We start from the raw sequence: 19100 nt of genomic DNA, 5'->3' as shown, positions 1-19100 counted from the left end.
TCTTGTTTGAAATTTTAGTCTTTTTTCTTACGTGACTCTGACGTGTACGATGTCGCATCTACACTTATTCGACGAAACAATCATACAGAACAAAAGAACCAAAAATTAAAATTTCCAAATTTTAGATATTAAAAAAATAAATAATCATGTATATTACATTAGCTACAACAAAGTAAAAAAATTAGAGAATTAAAAATAGACGCTTTTGTAATACAAAGAAAAATGTTCATAATTGGTATAAAAGATTGTTTTGAAAAATAACATTTTAAGAAATATTAATTACTTGATAAACTTTAGAACTAATTAATTTTGCACATTCTCATTTTGGATATAATATATCAAATTGGGTAAGATTTTTAGTTGGCATAGCATGGCCATCTCTGGCTTTTCTCCAAATACTTTTCGACAAGTTACCAATTCCCACTCATTTAAATCTGACAAACAAATTTAAATTTGAGCATTTAATATTTATTTCTTAATATAGAAAAGTGTAAATATGCCATAAATGATCCAACTCCAGATAACATATTCTGTAATCTGGTTCCCATTTATCACCCCCACTCAAACATTCTATGTACTAGAATCATTAATTCCATACGAAAAACCTTTTTTTCTCTAGAAAAAATTGAAAATTAATTAAGAATAAAATATTATATAGATTGTTTTATATGATTTAGGTTCTTTTTTTATAATAATATGATAATATAATTTTTTTTTCTTGAATAATGAATGTTGAATCAAACAAGAATACATTTGACATTAAATAAAATGACGGATCATGACAACAAAATTTTTAGTATATAATCTCAAGTTTAATAATATAGTTCCTTTCACGGATTTTAATTCTAGTTTCGTTTACATTTTTCTCATTTTAGAAAATAAAATTTAATTGCAAGTATTCCATTTTGATTCCTATTCTGGTTTTTAAGCCAAGACCGTCGGCTTACAATGTTAATATAAATAGAGCTTTATTGCGAAATTATGTTTAAAAAATCAAGGGAGAATTGTTGACACTAAAAGTTATAATTGTTCTAAATCATGAACAGATGCTACATTTTTGAAGTGTTTCAAGGGTGATTTTGAGAGCCTAGCTACTTCATCGTACCACATCGGATTGTGAGATATATGCGAATGACTTATGACATAACTACGCAATAGATTCCTATAACAACTTGGGATTGCGAGAGATTTGCATCGCACAAAAGGTACAAGAAAATTCTGGGAAATTATAGTCCAAATTGGTTTTGTTCTTGATTGAATGCCAAAGATTCAGATTGCCTAGAAAGAACTCCAACCTACATGCAGTTTTTTAGCAGGGGAAAGTTTGAAAAGAAGAGGTTTATGCATTCGAATCCAAACAAGGGCCCTGCACTTGAACTAAATTAAGAAGAATATTTCAAATATGTTTTGATAATGCAAAGATAAAGAAATCCTTTTTTCCATGGCAACGATGATTCATGAGATAGTCTTTTTCATGAAAGCATTTCATGTCGAAATAGAAAAAAAAAAGATAAACATTTGAATGAAAAGTATTGCTAAACATGCATTGTTACATTACATTATAAGATAGATAGTTCCATCTCAGAAAACTTGGTAAGACGAACAACACCATACCACAGAACTTGTTGCATGCTAGATTCCTTGTAGCATCTTCTTCGTATCAAACTAATCCTTTCACCTTGCAGACCAAAATATTGGAAGATAAAACTCCATTTTTTAAAAAAGCAGACGTGCATTCGTATTAGTTTCGCACAGCACTTAGTAGGAAAAGCCAAAAACAGAACCAAAAAGAAAAAGTCTGTGAGTCACAAACAAATTCGTAACAGGTCTCAAACCAGGGGTGAGAAAAAATATCGAATTTTCGGTATACCGAGGTTACTGTACCGAAAAATACCGAATTTATCGAAATTTTCGATACGGTATGGTACCGATACCGAAATATTCGGTACGGTAGCGATATGGAATTTAAAATTTTCGGTATATATTGAAATATCGAAATAATATATAAAAATTAAAAAATATATAATATTTTTAAATAATAAAGTTAAATTTTTTAAGAATATAAGGTATTTGTTAAATCAGTGGCTGAGATTTCATCTAACAAATAGGAAGCAGTTATGATACATTTCTTTCGGTGTATAAAAGTCTTCTCATTCAATAATTGTAGGGCAGACTATTATATTCTTGACACCACAAGTGGAATAAGATTTTCTCTGTTTTCTTCTATACTTTTACTCATTCTCTCACAGAGCACACACGAGCTGAAGAAGACAAGTTCTTCTGGTGAATATCAGTGAATCACGCGTCAACTAACAACAATTGGTATCAGAGCGCCAGGTTAGTCACGGCGTGTCCTTCATTTGGAATGGGGTCTGCGAAGTACGACATTGAGAAAGTCACGGGAAAGAATGACTTCGGTCTATGGCACCTCAAGATGCGAGCCCTACTGGTTCAACAAGGTCTCGAGGAAGTGCTGGAAGGAGAAAATAAATTCTCATCTACGCTATCGGCTGAAAACAAGAAAAGTATTCTTGATAAAGCCCATAGCGCTCTGATTCTTTCTTTAGGAGACAAAGTGCTACGAGAAGTCTCTAAGCAGAAGACGACAGCCAAAATTTGGCAGAAGCTTGAGCACTTGTACATGACAAAGTCATTGGCCAACAGGTTGTATCTAATGCAGAAATTGTATACATTGAAGATGACGGGAGGAAGATCTTTGGAAGATCATCTGGATGATTTCAATAAGATCATCTTGGATCTTGAAAATATTGAAATCAAAATTGAAGATGAAGATCAGGCCCTCCTCCTCCTCCGATCACTGTCCAGTGAGTTTGATAATATATCAGACACATTGATGTATGGAAGGGATTCGATTACGCTTGAAGAAGTACAGGCTGCCCTTTTCTTCAATGAATTAAAGAAAAGATCCGAGGAAGTAGACGAGTCAAGAAGTGAGGGACTCAATGTTAGAGGAAGAACTAAGAAGAAGGATTCTAGATTCAAGAACACTTCAAGATCGAAATCTAAGGATAAAAAGAAGTGCTTCGTGTGCAAGAGAGAGGGTCATCTTAAAAAGGATTGCCCAGATCGAAAGCAATATAATCTGGACAAGAAATGTGATCGTGGAGATGCTGAAGTAGCCTCTGAGGGGTACGAAAGTGATGAAGTTCTCTGTGTCTTAGCTGAAAGGATTAATCAAGAATGGGTACTGGATTCAGGTTGTTCCTTTCACATGTGTCCTCACAAGAATTGGTTCACTACGTATAAATCTTGTGATGGAGGACAGGTACTGCTCGGCAACAATGAGTCTTGTAAAGTAACTGGCATCGGATCCATAAAACTCAAGCTCACAGATGGGACATATAGGGTTCTAATAGATGTGAGACATGTACCAGAACTGAAAAAGAACCTAGTGTCTTTGGGAATGTTGGATTCCCATGGCCTTTGCTGTACAATTGAAGGTGGAGCCCTTAAAGTCTTGAAAGGTTCATTGATAATAATGAAAGGAAGACTCGAGAATGGGCTATACTTGCTGCAAGCCAAAGTGGTCACTGAAGAAGCAAGTGTTGCAACAGAAGCCAACCTCACTAAGGGTCAGATTTGGCAAATGAGACTTGGTCATATCAGTGAAGTAGGCCTCAAGAAATTGAGTAAACAGGGTCTTCTCGAAGGTGATCAAATATCAGAATTTGAGTTTTGTGAACACTGTATATATGGCAAAGCAAAGAGACTCAGATTCGCCACTGGAATTCACAGAACCAGGAGTATACTTGAATATGTTCATACTGATTTGTGGGGAGCTGTAAAGTTGCCCTCACAAAGTGGTGCTAGATATTTTTTATCACTCATTGACGATTACTCAAGAAGAGTTTGGGTTTATATACTAAAGCACAAAAGTGACACATCTGTGCATTTCAAATATTGGAAGGTTTTAGTTGAAACCCAAACTGGAAAGAAAGTTAAGACACTTCGGACTGATAATGGCTTGGAGTTTTGTTCAGAAGAATTTAAGCAATTCTGCAAATTAAATGGAATCCAGAGGCGTCTCACTATAAGAGGAACCCCACAACAAAATGGTTTGGCAGAAAGGATGAACCGAACCATTATGGAAAAAGTGAGATGCATGTTGTCAAATGCATCCCTGCCATTAAGCTTTTGGGCAGAAGCTGTATCTACAGCTGTTCACTTGATCAATAGGAGCTCATCTACTGCAATAAAGTTTAAAACTCCTATGGAAATTTGGTCAGGACATGCTCCAAATCTCAAATATCTCAGAATCTTTGGTTGTGTTGCCTATGTGCATGTGAACCAGGGAAAGTTGGAGCCAAGATCTATAAGATGTATGTTCCTCGGTTACCAAGAGGGAGTTAAAGGCTTCAGGTTATGGTGTAATGAGAAGGGTCAGTCCAAAATAATCATTAGTAGAGATGTCGTGTTCAGGGAAAATGAGATGTATCATTCACCTAACCCCAAGATGAATGGAGGAGACTCTGGAAAAAATGAGGAAATTCATTTTGAGGTGGACCATCAGGATTGTCCCAAGATGATGATAATAAGCAACAAGGAAAGTCTCAAACTGATCACCAAGTCGAAAATGATTATTTGCTTGCAAGAGACAGAACCAGAAGAAATATTACATCACCAAAGAGGTTTGGATATGCTGACATGATTGCATTTGCTCTTATGGCGGCATCTGAAAGTGAAGAAGAGCCAATGTCTTTCAAAGAGGCCATGAGCAGCAGCAACCCTGAAAAATGGTTAGATGCAATGAAAAATGAAATGAGGTCCTTAGAGAAAAACCAAACATGGGTTTTGGTTGAAAGACCTCTGGGACAGAAGGTGATAGGTTGCAAGTGGGTGTTTAAGATCAAAGAAGCTATTCTAGAAGTTGAGAAGGCAAGATTCAAGGCAAGGCTAGTGGCTAAGGGATATCTACAATGTGAAGGAGTGGATTACAATGAAGTGTTTTCCCATGTGGTTAAACACAACTCAATCAGGATGATATTGTCCCTAGTAGCAAATGAGAACTTGGAGCTGGAACAGCTTGACGTAAGAACATCCTTCTTGCACGGTGATTTAGAAGAAAACATTTTTATGACACAACCCGAAGGCTTTGCTAAAGCAGGGGAAGAAGAGAAAGTGTGTCGTTTAAAGAGGTCCTTGTATGGACTTAAGCAATCTCCACGCCAATGGTACAAAAGGTTTGACACTTATATGATCAAAGTTGGTTTTTTCAGATGTGAATTTGACAATTGAGTTTATTTCAAGAGGAATAAAAATGGAATTGATATTTATTTATTACTTTATGTAGATGATATATTAGTTGCATCTAAGTGTCAAACAGAGGTAGAGGAGACGAAACAACTACTTAAGAATGAATTTGAAATGAAAGAGATGGGGCTAGCTAGTAAGATCCTTGGTATGGAAATCAAGAGAAATAGATATACAGATAAACTCTTTATTTCACAAAGGACTTACATTGAGAAGGTGTTGAAGAGGTTTAGGATGGAAAACTCCAAACCAGTCCAAACCTCTATGGTTCAACATTTTAAATTGTCACTTAAGGATTCTTCTGAAACTGAAGAAGAGGTGCAGTACATGGAGAAAATTCCTTATGCTAATGTTGTAGGCAGTCTGATGTATGCCATGATTTGCACCCGTCCTGACCTTGCCTATGCAGTGAGTCTGGTCAGTCGGTATATGAGTAAACCAGGCAGGAACCACTAGGAGGCGGTGAAGTGGATTTTAAGGTATCTCAGGGGAACACTTGGAGTGGGATTGCTGTATGGAAATAGAAAGGAGAGTATAGAGGTTATTGAAGGATATGTAGATGCTGATTATGCTGGATGTTTGGACTCAAGGAGATCGTTGACGGGTTATGTGTTTAAATATCATGGAAATGTGGTGAGTTGGAAGTGTAACTTACAGCAAGTAGTGACATTATCTACTACAGAGGCTGAGTTTATAGCTGTTACAGAGGCAATCAAGGAAGCTTTGTGGATAAGCGGGATGGTTGCAGAATTAAGGCCACAAGAGACAGTAGTAGCTAAGGTGTATTGTGACAGTCAAAGTGGGATTCACCTAGCCAAGAATCAAGTTTATCATGAAAGGACTAAGCACATCGACGTCAAGCTCTATTTTGTAAGAGAGGTAATCTCAAAAGGGAAGGTGAAGCTGGAGAATATTTCTACTAGTAAGAATTCAGCGGGCATGTTAACTAAACCCTTACCTGGTTCAAAGTTCAGATATTGCACATGGTCACTGCATTTGGAGGAAGATGAAAATCTGGCCAAGGTGGAGAATTGTTAAATCAGTGGCTGAGATTTCATCTAACAAATAGGAGCAGTTATCATACATTTCTTTCGGTGTATAAAAGTCTTCTCATTCAATAATTGTAGGGCAGACTATTATATTCTTGACACCACAAGTGGAATAAGATTTTCTCTGTTTTCTTCTACACTTTTACTCATTCTCTCACAGAGCACACACGGGCTGAAGAAGACAAGTTCTTCTGGTGAATATCAGTGAATCACGCGTCAACTAACAACATTATTTTTTTGATATAAAACGATATATATCGATACCATACTAAAATAAAGAATTTAACTTTTGTTTTGACTCATCATGTTGGAATAGTCCAAAGCAAAGTTCAATGAAACAACTCGACTTATAGTTGAGAATTTAAACTATCGAGAAGTCTTATTTTTGTCGCCTAATCTTACAGCTAGCTAAAGGACTGTATGCTGGTCCTTGACTTGTTAAAAAGCTGACAGGTTTCAAAAATCACATGATCTCAGACATTGTTGCAAAGATAGCGGATGAAGAAGTCAAAAATGTTGCGGTTGAAGTTTATTGGTGTTCATTGATGTCTTTGAATCTCCAGACACTTGTTGCGGTTAGCGTTTATTGTCTTGATGAATTTGTTTTGTATATATCTTTCATTGTCTCTTTGACTGTCTTGATGGATTTGTTTAGTATTGGACTAGCCTTGGAATTATAAGAAAATGAATTTTTTTATATATAGTTTCGGTATGACGGTATTTTACCGATATTGTACCGAAACTTCAGCATACCGACTTTTTTGATACCGAAAAGTCGGTACGGTAACGATATCATTTTTCTCATACTGATATTTTCGATACGGTATCCCAAATTTCAGTACGATATACCATACCGACCATCTCTACTCAAGACCCTGAATTCCATTTTAAAACCCACTTTCAATTTTTAGATAATTAAAAGATGGGGCCATGCAATATCAAGTTTTGTAATTTCATCAATATAAAAACCTCAGAGGTTACAAATTTTCACAAAACCTAAGCTCTGACAACGCCAAGTTTATAGAATATTTCCAAATCACAAAAACTGAATCGTCACATGAATATTCAGCAGAATTCTATCGTACCTTATCTAATCCATATTAAAACACATACTTGTATTTACAAAATGATCATTGTTTTAATAACTAAAGCTAGGCCAACGTTCAACCTTTTTAAAACTTCACTGCTAAATTATGCTTATTTCAAATTGAAGGTTGGAAAACTACCTTGGGTAACCTGAGCATGGATTGAAGTGAATAAGTACTTCCCCCAATTTTTATAGAATTTGGCTTCCTGAACTTAAATTCTACTTTATCCTCGCCGATATCACGCACAAATCCTGGTGCAAGAAGAGCGGTAACCTACCACAAATAACAGTAATAAAATCAAAATAACTTGGATTTGGCCAAAATGCGTTACATGAGGGATCTAATCCGGATTGGACCTGTTTGACCAACTAATTTTTTTTAAAATATAATTATTATGCAATAAATTTTTTAAAAATTTAATAATTATTAAAATTATTTTCTAACTTTATATTAATAATATTTTAAAAAATATTATCAAAAATTAAAATATATTAATTTATATTCAACTCATAACAAAATAAAAATTATCATTATATATTTTCATTTTAAACATATCATTTTATATATGAATGATTTTTAATTTCATTTTTTTCGGACTTCGAAAGAATTTATTGCAGGATCGACCGGCCAAAGCTAAGTCCAGACGAGCTGGTGACCATTATATTCCAATACATGGTGCATAAAGAGATCGAGAGTAGACTTTTCGTTCGTGTGGCAGAGTAGCGATTTATGATATATACTATGTAAGCCAACTTGATATTTTGGTATTATCACCACAAAAACAAGCTTTCGAATTTTTTTTCTCATTCTTATCAATCGGTAGAGAAGAGGGTTACTCATGTGGTGCTACGATAGAGAAAAAAAGACATATTATTGTCAATAAAGTAGAATCTACTATTGTCTGCCTGCCAGGTCATTCAACCTCTCTTACTCCCAAGGTTTAGCTCCCGATCATTAGATAAAGAATATCACCGAGATTGCATGATCCGCTAATGAACTTATTCCAATTCCAAGAGTTCCGATAGAAACCGATTGGATCCGAGTTCTCTTATTGAATTTCTCATTCAACGAGAATAGTTTATAATTCTTAAAAGTGGATGACAAAGCGTTAACCTTATCGTGCTTAGTGACCTCTTACTTCACGAAAAAAGAGGGAGCGAGTACGTAAATAATATTGATATTATAATATTAATGTTTTTGAAAAACATCATTAATAATAATATAATAATAAGTTCGGGTTTGGAGAATCGCTCCGTCCCATTAATATTTTTGAAATGAGGATGATGATTTGATTTCTCGGATTCCCCGAATTCGAAAAAGCAGGGATCGAGATGCAAATAAAGATAGATATGAAATTCAAAAACAGAGATAAAGATGACAAACACGTCCCATATCTACTCACTCCATTGTCATCCTTAAGGGTGAGTGGCCTTGTGACTTGGGTCTCACAATGATATCGGAGGCGTACAAGTCTTTTAGAAAATGAATTATTTTGTTCATGTACTAAACTTACAATTTATCCTTCTAGTCAAAGTTCGAATTGAAAACATTATTAAATAATTAAGTATTAATTCATGTATTTTATGTAATAAATATTAAGGAATTTATTTATCCGTTACTAAAATCGAAAAAAAAAACATATTTGGACTAAAATTTGACGGTACAAAACCATGAAGAGAGACACACAGGGAAAAAAATTGTAATTTTCCCTAATAAATAAATATAAATATTAAAACTTTTTTTAATCCGATGCTCTCTTATTCCTTATCAATTAACACCGCCGAAAGCAACATATTGGCATCAACTTCTTCAACAAGAACAGAATAAAGTCGGAAATTATGGAATCAATCACAGCACATCTTTCTCCATTAACTCTTTCTTTAATTTTCATTTTCACAAACTTATCCGCATTCTCTTCCCATATTCTTTTTCAATTGTAATTCAAGAACATGAACTGTTTCAAGCTCAAGAGATCAAAAACATCAGCAAAAACCCCATCACAAACTGAACAAACGCAAGAAATCCCAGAAAACAGAATCGTGATGCATGAAGTTTTGCTGAAAATAAAAGATTGCAAGGTCCATCTTATGGACGAAGAAGATGCATTGGAACTCGCCAATGGAGATTTCGAGGTTTTCCGAGTATCGGACTCGAATATATCTCTTGCCACGACTATAAAAGTTGGCGATGAACTTCAATGGCCTCTTACAAAAGACGAGCCTGTGGTGAAGCTTGATGCCTTGCATTATCTCTTCTCTTTGCCGATGAAAGATGGCAAGGCTTTGAGTTACGGGGTAACGTTTTCGCAGAAGCAACACGGTGATTTGAGCTTGCTGGATGCATTTCTTAAAGAAAATTCACTGTTTACAAGTGCTGCTTCATCTTCTGCTAACCGGAAGGAAGTTGTCAACTGGAAAGAGTTTGCACCAGCGGTAGATGAGTATAATAGTGTACTGGCTAGGGCCATTGCTGGAGGGACTGGTCAGATTGTTAAAGGAATCTTCAAATGTAGCAATGCTTACAGCAATCAGGTAAGAATGAGTTTTAGTAGATTTGGAGACAATACTTATACATTAATTTGGGAAAATACTTTTTTTTTTTACAATTTTTTGTTTGGCCCACTAAATTTTTACAGTTTGCTTTAGTATAATAGTTTTTTATTTTTTTGTTATTTTGGTGTACATGTTAACGTGACGTCGAACATCAATTTTTTGTCACGTCAGCATTAATTTTATGTAATTCATATCAGCATTTTTTAGTATCACATCAGTAATTGAATTAAAATAGTCGAAAATTAAAGATAACATACTAAAATCAAATTTTGAAAATTTAGTAGACTAAAACTCAAAATTGAACAAATTAGTAACATAAAACTATTTTCCCTATTAATTTTTAAGGTAAAACAACGAAATTAGTCCATTAAGTTTGCTTATTATAGGTTTCTTGTTCTCCAAATAGTCAAAATTTGTTGAACCAACTCTGTTTTCTTTAGTAAGCAATTTTCGGTGTTACGTCACTCCCACATTAATACTCCGAACCAAAAACAAAGTAAAAAACCAAAATACTGCATCAAAACCAAACTAATTAGTGTATATATCTACGTAACCAAGACCCAAAATAAGCAAACTTGCGAACCAATTTAGACGTTTTTCCGATATTTTAAATTATGATACACATGTGCATGTATTAATAATAGGTGCAATTGGGAGGGGAAACAATTTTAATTCGTGCAGTGGAGGATAAAAAACGGCTACCATCAAATGAAATTCGCAAAAGCAATAGCAATGTTGCCAAGAAAAAGAGTAGTGCTGTCAACCAAAGCCTGAAGCGGTACTACTTCATCACTGCGAAAAATAGAACATCTATACATTGTGTATTTGTATATAATTTCTGTAAATCACTCCTTCCATTAAATTTTTGCCTTACACGAAAGGGTGAGAAAGCTATCCAAAATGACTGAAAAATTAAGCAAAACAATGCTTGATGCTGTTGGGGTTGCCAGTGGCTCTGTGATTGTGCCCGTTGTTCGATCTGGACCCGGAAAAAATTTCTTATCCATGGTTCCTGGAGAAGTTCTCTTAGCTTCACTCGATGCTGTCAGTAAGTTGATATCTATGAGTAAATCTCTTCTTTTTTTTTTAATTAATTTACTTCCTTTTCTGAAAAAGTGCAATATTACAAGTACGTACGTTTTTGGGAAGAAATGAAATGGTTTGTGCATTATTATATCAAATGGCAGATAAGATAATCGATGCAGCAGAAGCAGCAGAGAAGCAGGCCATGGCCGCCACCTCTGGTGCAGTTACAAGGATGGTAACTGAAAGGTGACTCTAAATACCATTAATATTAGCATAATAAACTTTACGGGTAATTTTGTCTCACAGCCTTCATTTCATGTATGTTGGATTGTGGGAGAAACTTCGACGAAGTTATAAATTCTTGAAATTAATATTACAATACTTTTTTTTTATTACATCCGGAGGTGGGGTGATTTTTGTTTGTACACGCGATGGAACCATTGAACCAACGTGATTTTAATGGAGAGAAGGCTGCTGCTGAGGCTCAGGCCGGACTCGGCAGCGATATTCTAAGTGACCTTCCCCACCTAGCTCGACATGTTTCAATCACCTCTCGGTTTTACATATCGTCCCTAGGTTGGGCGTGAATCCTACACATTTTTTATACATAAACTATCCATGATGAACATGCATGCAGGTTTGGAGAGAGTGCTGGTGAGGCAACAGAGGATGCACTTGCAACTGCAGGACATTGTGCAGGAACAGCTTGGAATGTAGTCAAAATTCGGAAGGCCATCAACCCTGCCTCGGCGGCGGTACCCTCAGGACTAATCAAGAGAAAGCCATAAAATTATGGATCATCATATATTTCAGAATTAAGTCTTGTGTGTGTATTTGGATCATTTAAATGAAAATGATGCTCATTAGCGTTTTACATCAGCAAACTGGAGATTTATAGAATCGGTTGCTTTCGAAACAACATTTTGATATTTAAAAGAACATATTTATGACATCGTTCTGGTTATTAATTCATGCCCGCTCTAGCACATTGATCAACATATTGAGACCAAAAAACTCGTGTTTTTCGTGCATTAAGCCCGATCAATATTACGACATACCACTGCTTCACATGTTTTTTCACGCTTTTGACCAAATCGTTATGTTGATCTACTCGTATTTCATGCTTAATCTCGTCTTTATAAACACTGATTTTTAGAATAGAACAATGTATATATAGAGTCGAAATAAAGATTAGACATCTACCAACAAGTATTAAATTATTTCTCAAGTTGTTTATAATCTCTTTTTCTGGTACCTAAATCTTTCTTCCTCAATCACTGGCGTCAAATTAAAACTGGTTTAAAAATTTGTAAGGAAGCGATTAAAGTTCAAGAAAGAAAATAAAATTGTCACATCCCGAAACCAGGGTTAGTCGACATCCGCGTTATTCAACAATCAAATAATTGTTGAACAACAAGTTTCGTGATACAGTATAAACCAAAATTAGTTTATTTCATAAATACCATAAAATGAAATCGTTTTTACAACAATAACTTTGAAAACAATAAAAATATGCGGAAGCGTTTACAATTTGAATTAAAAACTCAAAAGAACATAAACTTAATTAAACTTTTTCATGCGTCCACTATCAACCCCAAAACTGATGTCTGATTTTTTTCTTATATTTCTTCTTCTGACTTATCTGGGGAGGATAAAGTAAGTGGTAATAAGTGATATAGTTATCACTCAACAAGTGAGGGCCGTTCGGGCACAATATAGCAAAATGCATAAAATTCGAAATGCATACCATGCATAATATGACTCATGCCACATGCATACCATTGATCAGACACTGAGATTCCTCTATTTTCTATGGTTTACTGATATCAGTCCCTAATTTTTAATTCTGTAAGGGGACAATGCCGTATAACGGTTACAATTCCACCGTGTAAGGGTCATAAACATATTATGTACATATATTGGAATTCTCATCCATATCTAGACGAATCCTCATAGTACCAATACACAACTATATGATAATCGTATCAAGAATGGAATAGAAGAAGAATTTTCACTCGACCGAATTTTCGAAAAACGAAATAATTCATAAAAGAAATTATACTTTTAAAAAAAGTCCACTTACCTTAGACATGGAAGAAAACTGAAGAATTCGAAAATCATAAAAGAATCATGCAACTGGAACTTCGAAAATGCAGCAACTCATCGCCTTGAAAATAAGTCGTCTTGAAAATTATTTGTGCCTTATTGAACCGTTGGATTGAGCTCAAACTTTTACATTACGTTCAAAAGTACGTAAAATAAATTATGAACGGTGGATATCGGGTTTGGAAGCCGTTTTAACCTGCTTATGAACGAAAAATCGTAGGCATGTTGTTTCCACCTAAAATCTGATCAATTTTCTTGCGAAGGATAAATACGAAAAATTAACCATTGGATTTGGCCGAATTTTGGATATGTTATTCGAAACATATGGAAGCATATCATGAAGGGTGAAGATTGGATTCCGACCAATTAAGAGAGAGAAATAATTTTCTGAACTTAGACAGAACTTTGATGACTTGTGCAGAATTTTGGAGAAGAATTTCGAAAATATGATAGCAAAAAATTTGATGGGTAAATGGCGTGTACATTTCGAATGAAAGCTTATCGTATTTATAGAAAAGTGGTTGTTATCCAGATAGTGTATTATCTATTAGCTCGTTTAAACTTTTGAATTAAATTTTGAATCTATGATAGATTATCGTCTATTATCTATCTAATTATCATTATCCATTTACAAACGTATATATATTCATTATCTCTTAACCTATGAGTAGAAGATTATCTCATAAAATTTACTTGTAAGACGATCTGATAAGATTTTTTTTTCCAAAAATAACAAAGAGAATGACGACAAACAAAAATAAGTAATCAAATAATACTAAAATTCTCCGAAAAATCCGAGGTTTTATATAAATTAATCAAGTTTTACATTAAATTTTATATTTATTTAATGATTCGTCACGCTTTTAACACCAACAAAAGTCGAATATATTGATTTTTGAATTTCTCAACATATTTGTTCAATTCGCTCGATTGAGCCGTCGTCATCATATATGTAAAATTTTGAGAAATTTAAGATTTCTAACAAAGATTTTACGGGAAATTGGTTTTCAATCCCCAGCTGTCGATTTTTTTTGTGTTCAGTTCCTGAGTACTTTTTTAGTACCACATTTACACATGAAGTGTACCACATTTTGTATGACATAGGACCACAATTTTCTGGGTAGGGAGTGAACCCAAAAAAATATTTTGATTGAGAATTTTTCAACAACTTCCCCGAGATTTTAATGTATCAATTTTCAAAATTTGATTGATTTCTGTTCTTGCTAAGTAATTATTATTCAAAATTAATTTTGAAAAAAAAAAAATTATGTACCTTGGAAACGTTTCACACAGAATTTGTCCGACGTACGGTACGGCCGCATCTACCTTCTCACTTCCGACACTCTCTGCCCTCCAATGGAATTCACGCAAGAGAGATTGAGCAACAGCATATACAAGGTGTCCAGAGCCATCAAACGCAGGGATAATTCTCTCTACAACGCTCTCCGATCCATTTACGAGGACTCCATCTTCGTCGGAGAAATCTCGCAGCTGTGGCCGGAGCTGCCGCTTCTGGCCAACCTCCGATGCGGCCTTTGGTACTCTCCAAAGTTCGACTCCAATTGCTACTTCAAATCCACCGACGGCCACACCAACAACTTGTCCTTCAACACCTGCCGCCTCAACCTTCACGTCGCCCTTGTTGCTGGTACCTTCTTTTCTCGGGAACCACTGACTTTCTTTTGAGCGTGTATTGGAGATTCTTCATTTGTCAGACTTTGGTTTTATAAAATTTTATTGGTCTTGTTTTGGAAATCTTGAGTATTCCATCTCCTGTATCCATGTTAATCTGACAATATTGTCGCAAATAGCGAGAAAATGTGTGATAAAACGAGGTGTGTGTCGGTTATATTGTAACGGGTGAAAATGAAATTATAAAAAATGCTAGATCACCAGAAAGAAATCGAAACTTGCACCGTGCCACAAATTGATGTGGATTCACTCTCATCACTGTTGTGTGGTGTATATGCCTTTTATGTGGCAAGTTGCGCAGTCATGTATGCTGATATGGAATGGACAATGACTTGTTCAATTGATTTCTGGTGGTAGGACAGAGGGGAGGATGCATGATCGTTGATTCAACACGAAAAGGGAAGAGATTTCCCGACAGCATGTCCAAGACTATACCGATATGGACTTGTGTCTTAAATCGTGCAATTCTCAATTATCGCATGGCATTGGGTGGTCTTCATGTTTCTGAGAATGTAAGTGAAAGAAATTTCATTTCCTGGATTGAGTGCCTTCGATATTCACACTTGAAGAAATGTGCCTATATTATTTGTTCAGATATATGTTAATTGATGATTGTATGCTGTGAACAAGTGCTGATAATAAATAGCCAGTAAGAAATTTGATTCTGCTGTGATAGGGAATACTCATAGTTTGTTATCACATTGTGTTTTCAAGGCTAAGCTTAAGATGCTAAATGACAGAGGTCACCTTGTAGCATTTACTTCACGATGGTCGCGTATTTTCGCAAGGCTTCTCTAATATATTATCTTGTGGACTGCTCGAATAGGATTGATCTTGAATGCTAGCTTCATTTTTTGTAATTAATAAATATTGCGGGATGTATCCTATCATCCAGGAAAATGATTTGAAGCTTTGAGAACTTAATTTAAACTGGAATGTTATATATTATCCATTGACATTATTTTCACATTCAATTTTCAAAATTTGTCCATAGTTAAAAAGGTTTAGCTAATCGAACTGTCAAGTGGATATATAATTGCTTGTTGATAGATTTATGTAATGATATTTACATGCATCATAATTGACTTAAATGCACTTCAACAGGACTTAAATGGTTTAGGACAAGACTCGACATATTGGGATTGTTCCTTGCATCTTCCCCTTTGGGTTTCACAAACTGAGAAACTAATGATTGAAAACCGATTGGAAGGGTGGACCAAGGAATTGGAGGCTAGTGGAGCTGATATTGCTTCTGTTTCATCATCACTTAAAAAGCCTCTAAGACCATTATGGATTTCACAGAAGACTGTCATATGGATGAATGAAGTCCCAGATTATGATTCATGGGGTTTTACACCAATAATACTTGTCTCAGCGTCATCCTCAAATGGCAATTATCAACATCATACTTCTTCAGAGTTTAGTTGGAATTATATTGCCGGGGCGGGAGACGATGAGGAAAGTTGGTCTAGAGGTCTACGCCCTGATCTTTTCTGGAAACATGCCCATGATGTAATAAGATCAGATCCAGCCTCGTGTAATCAAAAGATTGCGGATATTGTTGAAAAGGACAGAGTTCGTCGTGCACAGAGGGGGGAAAATGCTCCTCAGGTGTCAGCCAGGCCTTCAAAGCTGGTGACAGAGAGCAAGTTTGCCCCAGAAAGGCCATTAGACTTGGATACTAAAACCGTAATTGAGAATGAACAATTGTTTGGAGAGGTTTCTTTATTTTGGTTGGGACCAACCAATATAGCAGTTGGCAGAACTCAACTTGGTACATCTCTTTTGTTTAGTAGTTCCCCTAGTTGTTTACTTTTCAAAGCATAATTTTGTGAAGTCACTGATGGGGTCAATATCATATAAAAGTTATGTTACTTGAAATTTTACTCCAGTTATTTTCTATTTCACCGGTGCATCTTTATTTGCATCTTGGACTAGAAAACAAGTGCACTAAATTTTCAATTTTTCAGCCATGGAGGTGGCTCCTGATAATTGCATCTTGAACTGTGATAAAGAGTCTAATATCTCTCCGAAGAACTCTGGATTTCATTTGCATTTGCCCATTGTGGTATGTCTGTCGGTTGATTCTATTTCATCAAAATTTTCTCGTTTGTGATTCATTTTATTTGTTTCTTTCGCTTCTGTTTTTAGAAGTGAATGGGATTCCAAATTCGTTCTTTGTCAAGATTTCTCAAACTTATGTTCTAATTGTGAACAGGACTCCAAACATGATCGTTTCTCTTTGTTAAGACATCTCCCTTCTGCGCTGAATTTTTCCCAGACACAGTTGCGCGAGGGGAGAAAGCTTTTAGTTTGCTGCCAAAATGGTAAGAATTCTATGATTTTGAAATTATCAGCTACATTGTTGTCCCACCAGTGACATCTCGGTGAGAGAAACACAAGTGATGGTTTTCTTCGATCTAACTCATCGCTTCTTGTGTGATATCTTCTATGCCTTCCCCATTCCGCTGATACTGAAAACTCTCTTTTTTCCCTCTTATCCTCAAAGACTGAACTTTTTCTTTGCCCGTGGGCCGTGTGGCTTAAATTTTGAATGCTTTTGCATATCCTGTAGTTTCTTGCTTCTCAAAGCAAACGAAATCAAATGGATCATTGTATTCATATTGTTTCAGCCTGTTATTAAATATCCTTTTTGGTGGTTTCTTTCTTCACAGGAGAAGATGTAAGCATCTGCATCTGTTTGGCAATCTTGACTTTATTATATGATGAAGCAGGTAAAACTTGAAACCTTGTCTTGGTTCTATGTCGTCGGGGGGTGTGAGATATTTTCTTTATGGTTTGAGTTTATGCTCGTTGAAAAATTGGACATAATGCTAGAACTTTCTTTGATGCTATCCAGAAGAGAATCCTAGTTCTAGGAATGAATCATTATCACAAAATGTAGTAGCAACTGAGTGGCTGGTTTCATTTATGACTATCATTTTGTTTATGCCTTCCACGGATTTCGTTAGTTCTTGAGCTTTTTCAACAGGAAACTTCGATGACGGGAAATCCTTCAATAATTCCCATATCTCCAAGTTTGAGCTCCGAAGACGATTAGTATTTATCTCTAAATTTGCTGTCAATGCCCGGCCATCGAGAGGGAATTTGAGACAAGTATTCAATTACCTTAATGAAAGAAGGTATGGTCACCCTCCTTCAGTTTCATGACAAGCCTCGTCTCTGCATTTATCTTGTCAATTATACTTCAAAGAAGAGAAATCGATGCCAGCCTGTGCTGTGAAGAAGATATAAACAACAAATTTTTGCCTGATTTTTTATGTATCTACTAGGTAATTGTATGTGGTTGACATTATATCAGATCCTAGTAGCCACGTACTTTAAAGTTTTAAAAATGTCCTTGTGTTGTTCCGTCGCGGATAACATGCAGAGCCATGTCGAAATAAGTAAACATGGGCTCTAACTATTCTCCACTCGAGTGTTGCACTCCGCAGAGTTTAGGCCTTTGGATCCCCCATACATACAAATAGGGGCCTACATGAATGCGTATGGGGGCACGGGTATCCCCAAGGGCTTATATCATATATCTAGAGTAGCATTTTTCGTACAACATAGTTATTTCAGAGAACTCTTCTTCGGACCCTTGTTTTCGATAAGATAAGAAGAGGCTGTTAAAGTAGTAAAGAAGGGTCATTCGGTCAGAATGTTACATGAAGAACATAAATGGAAATACCTAGAATATATCTATTCTATCTCATTAATCAACATATTCTCATACTCAGTTAGAAACCATTTATTCTTTAAAAGTTCGTTGGTTGTTATTTTATCTGAAGCACGTTAATATTTACGAGTTCTACACAGCGAACCGGGTTGTTATAACTCAAGTCAAGTGTGATGTGTTTCGATTCTCCCGAACAAGAGAGGTTTGACGTGACATTGCTTTCGTTAAGTTATTTTAGAAGCTCTCATATCTTATGGTGAGTCGTTACAACTGAGAGGGGCCAACATGAATTCATGTGGGGGACGCGTGGATCCAATCATATTAGTGTATAAAATTTTAATATAACATGTGTATTCATTGTGCATACTTATGTGAGCATCGATGGTATGATATTCATCTATTGGATGTGACGAAACATAGAAAAATTGTACATCCAATAATTGAGTGTCATATCATTGTTGCTTACATAAGTGTTAAACATGTAACATATCAAAATTGTCCATACATAACTATTAACATATGAAATAAGCAACAAGAACTGACAATGTTACCTATACAAATTAATATAATTAATTGTATTAATACAAAAATGAATTCTTCAATAAAATGAAATTAAAATATAGTTGATTTATCC

At 35.4% G+C, this 19100-nt stretch overlaps 2 protein-coding genes across 3 annotated transcripts; both read left to right on the top strand.

The window, feature by feature from the left end:
• The first annotated feature begins 9251 nt into the window (after positions 1–9251).
• Positions 9252–11954, top strand: LOC140963080 (senescence/dehydration-associated protein At4g35985, chloroplastic-like). The gene is made up of 5 exons (XM_073422307.1): positions 9252–9939; positions 10605–10738; positions 10842–11008; positions 11148–11232; positions 11624–11954. Exons 1-5 carry the CDS (start codon positions 9358–9360, stop codon positions 11772–11774), a joined length of 1119 nt encoding a protein of 372 aa, XP_073278408.1. The 5' UTR covers positions 9252–9357; the 3' UTR covers positions 11775–11954.
• Positions 11955–14350: 2396 nt separating this feature from the next.
• On the top strand, positions 14351–18603 carry LOC140963625 (uncharacterized protein C3F10.06c). Of its 2 annotated transcripts, none has more exons than XM_073423015.1 (7): positions 14351–14740; positions 15142–15296; positions 15889–16558; positions 16755–16852; positions 17003–17111; positions 17460–17519; positions 17777–18600. In XM_073423015.1, the coding sequence occupies exons 1-7, from the start codon at positions 14449–14451 to the stop codon at positions 17953–17955; spliced, it is 1563 nt and encodes a 520-aa protein (XP_073279116.1). In that variant the 5' UTR covers positions 14351–14448; the 3' UTR covers positions 17956–18600. The 2 variants fall into 2 exon arrangements, with proteins under 2 accessions (XP_073279116.1, XP_073279117.1); XM_073423016.1 differs by having other exon boundaries at positions 14514–14740; positions 15147–15296; positions 17777–18603.
• The last annotated feature ends 497 nt before the right edge of the window (positions 18604–19100 follow it).

The sequence above is a fragment of the Primulina huaijiensis genome, chromosome 17 (genome assembly GCF_012295235.1).
Source record: "Primulina huaijiensis isolate GDHJ02 chromosome 17, ASM1229523v2, whole genome shotgun sequence".
Taxonomy (NCBI): Eukaryota; Viridiplantae; Streptophyta; class Magnoliopsida; order Lamiales; family Gesneriaceae; genus Primulina; species Primulina huaijiensis.
The sequence above is the reverse complement of the archived record's forward strand: the minus strand, read 5'-3'. Positions and strand labels throughout refer to the sequence as shown.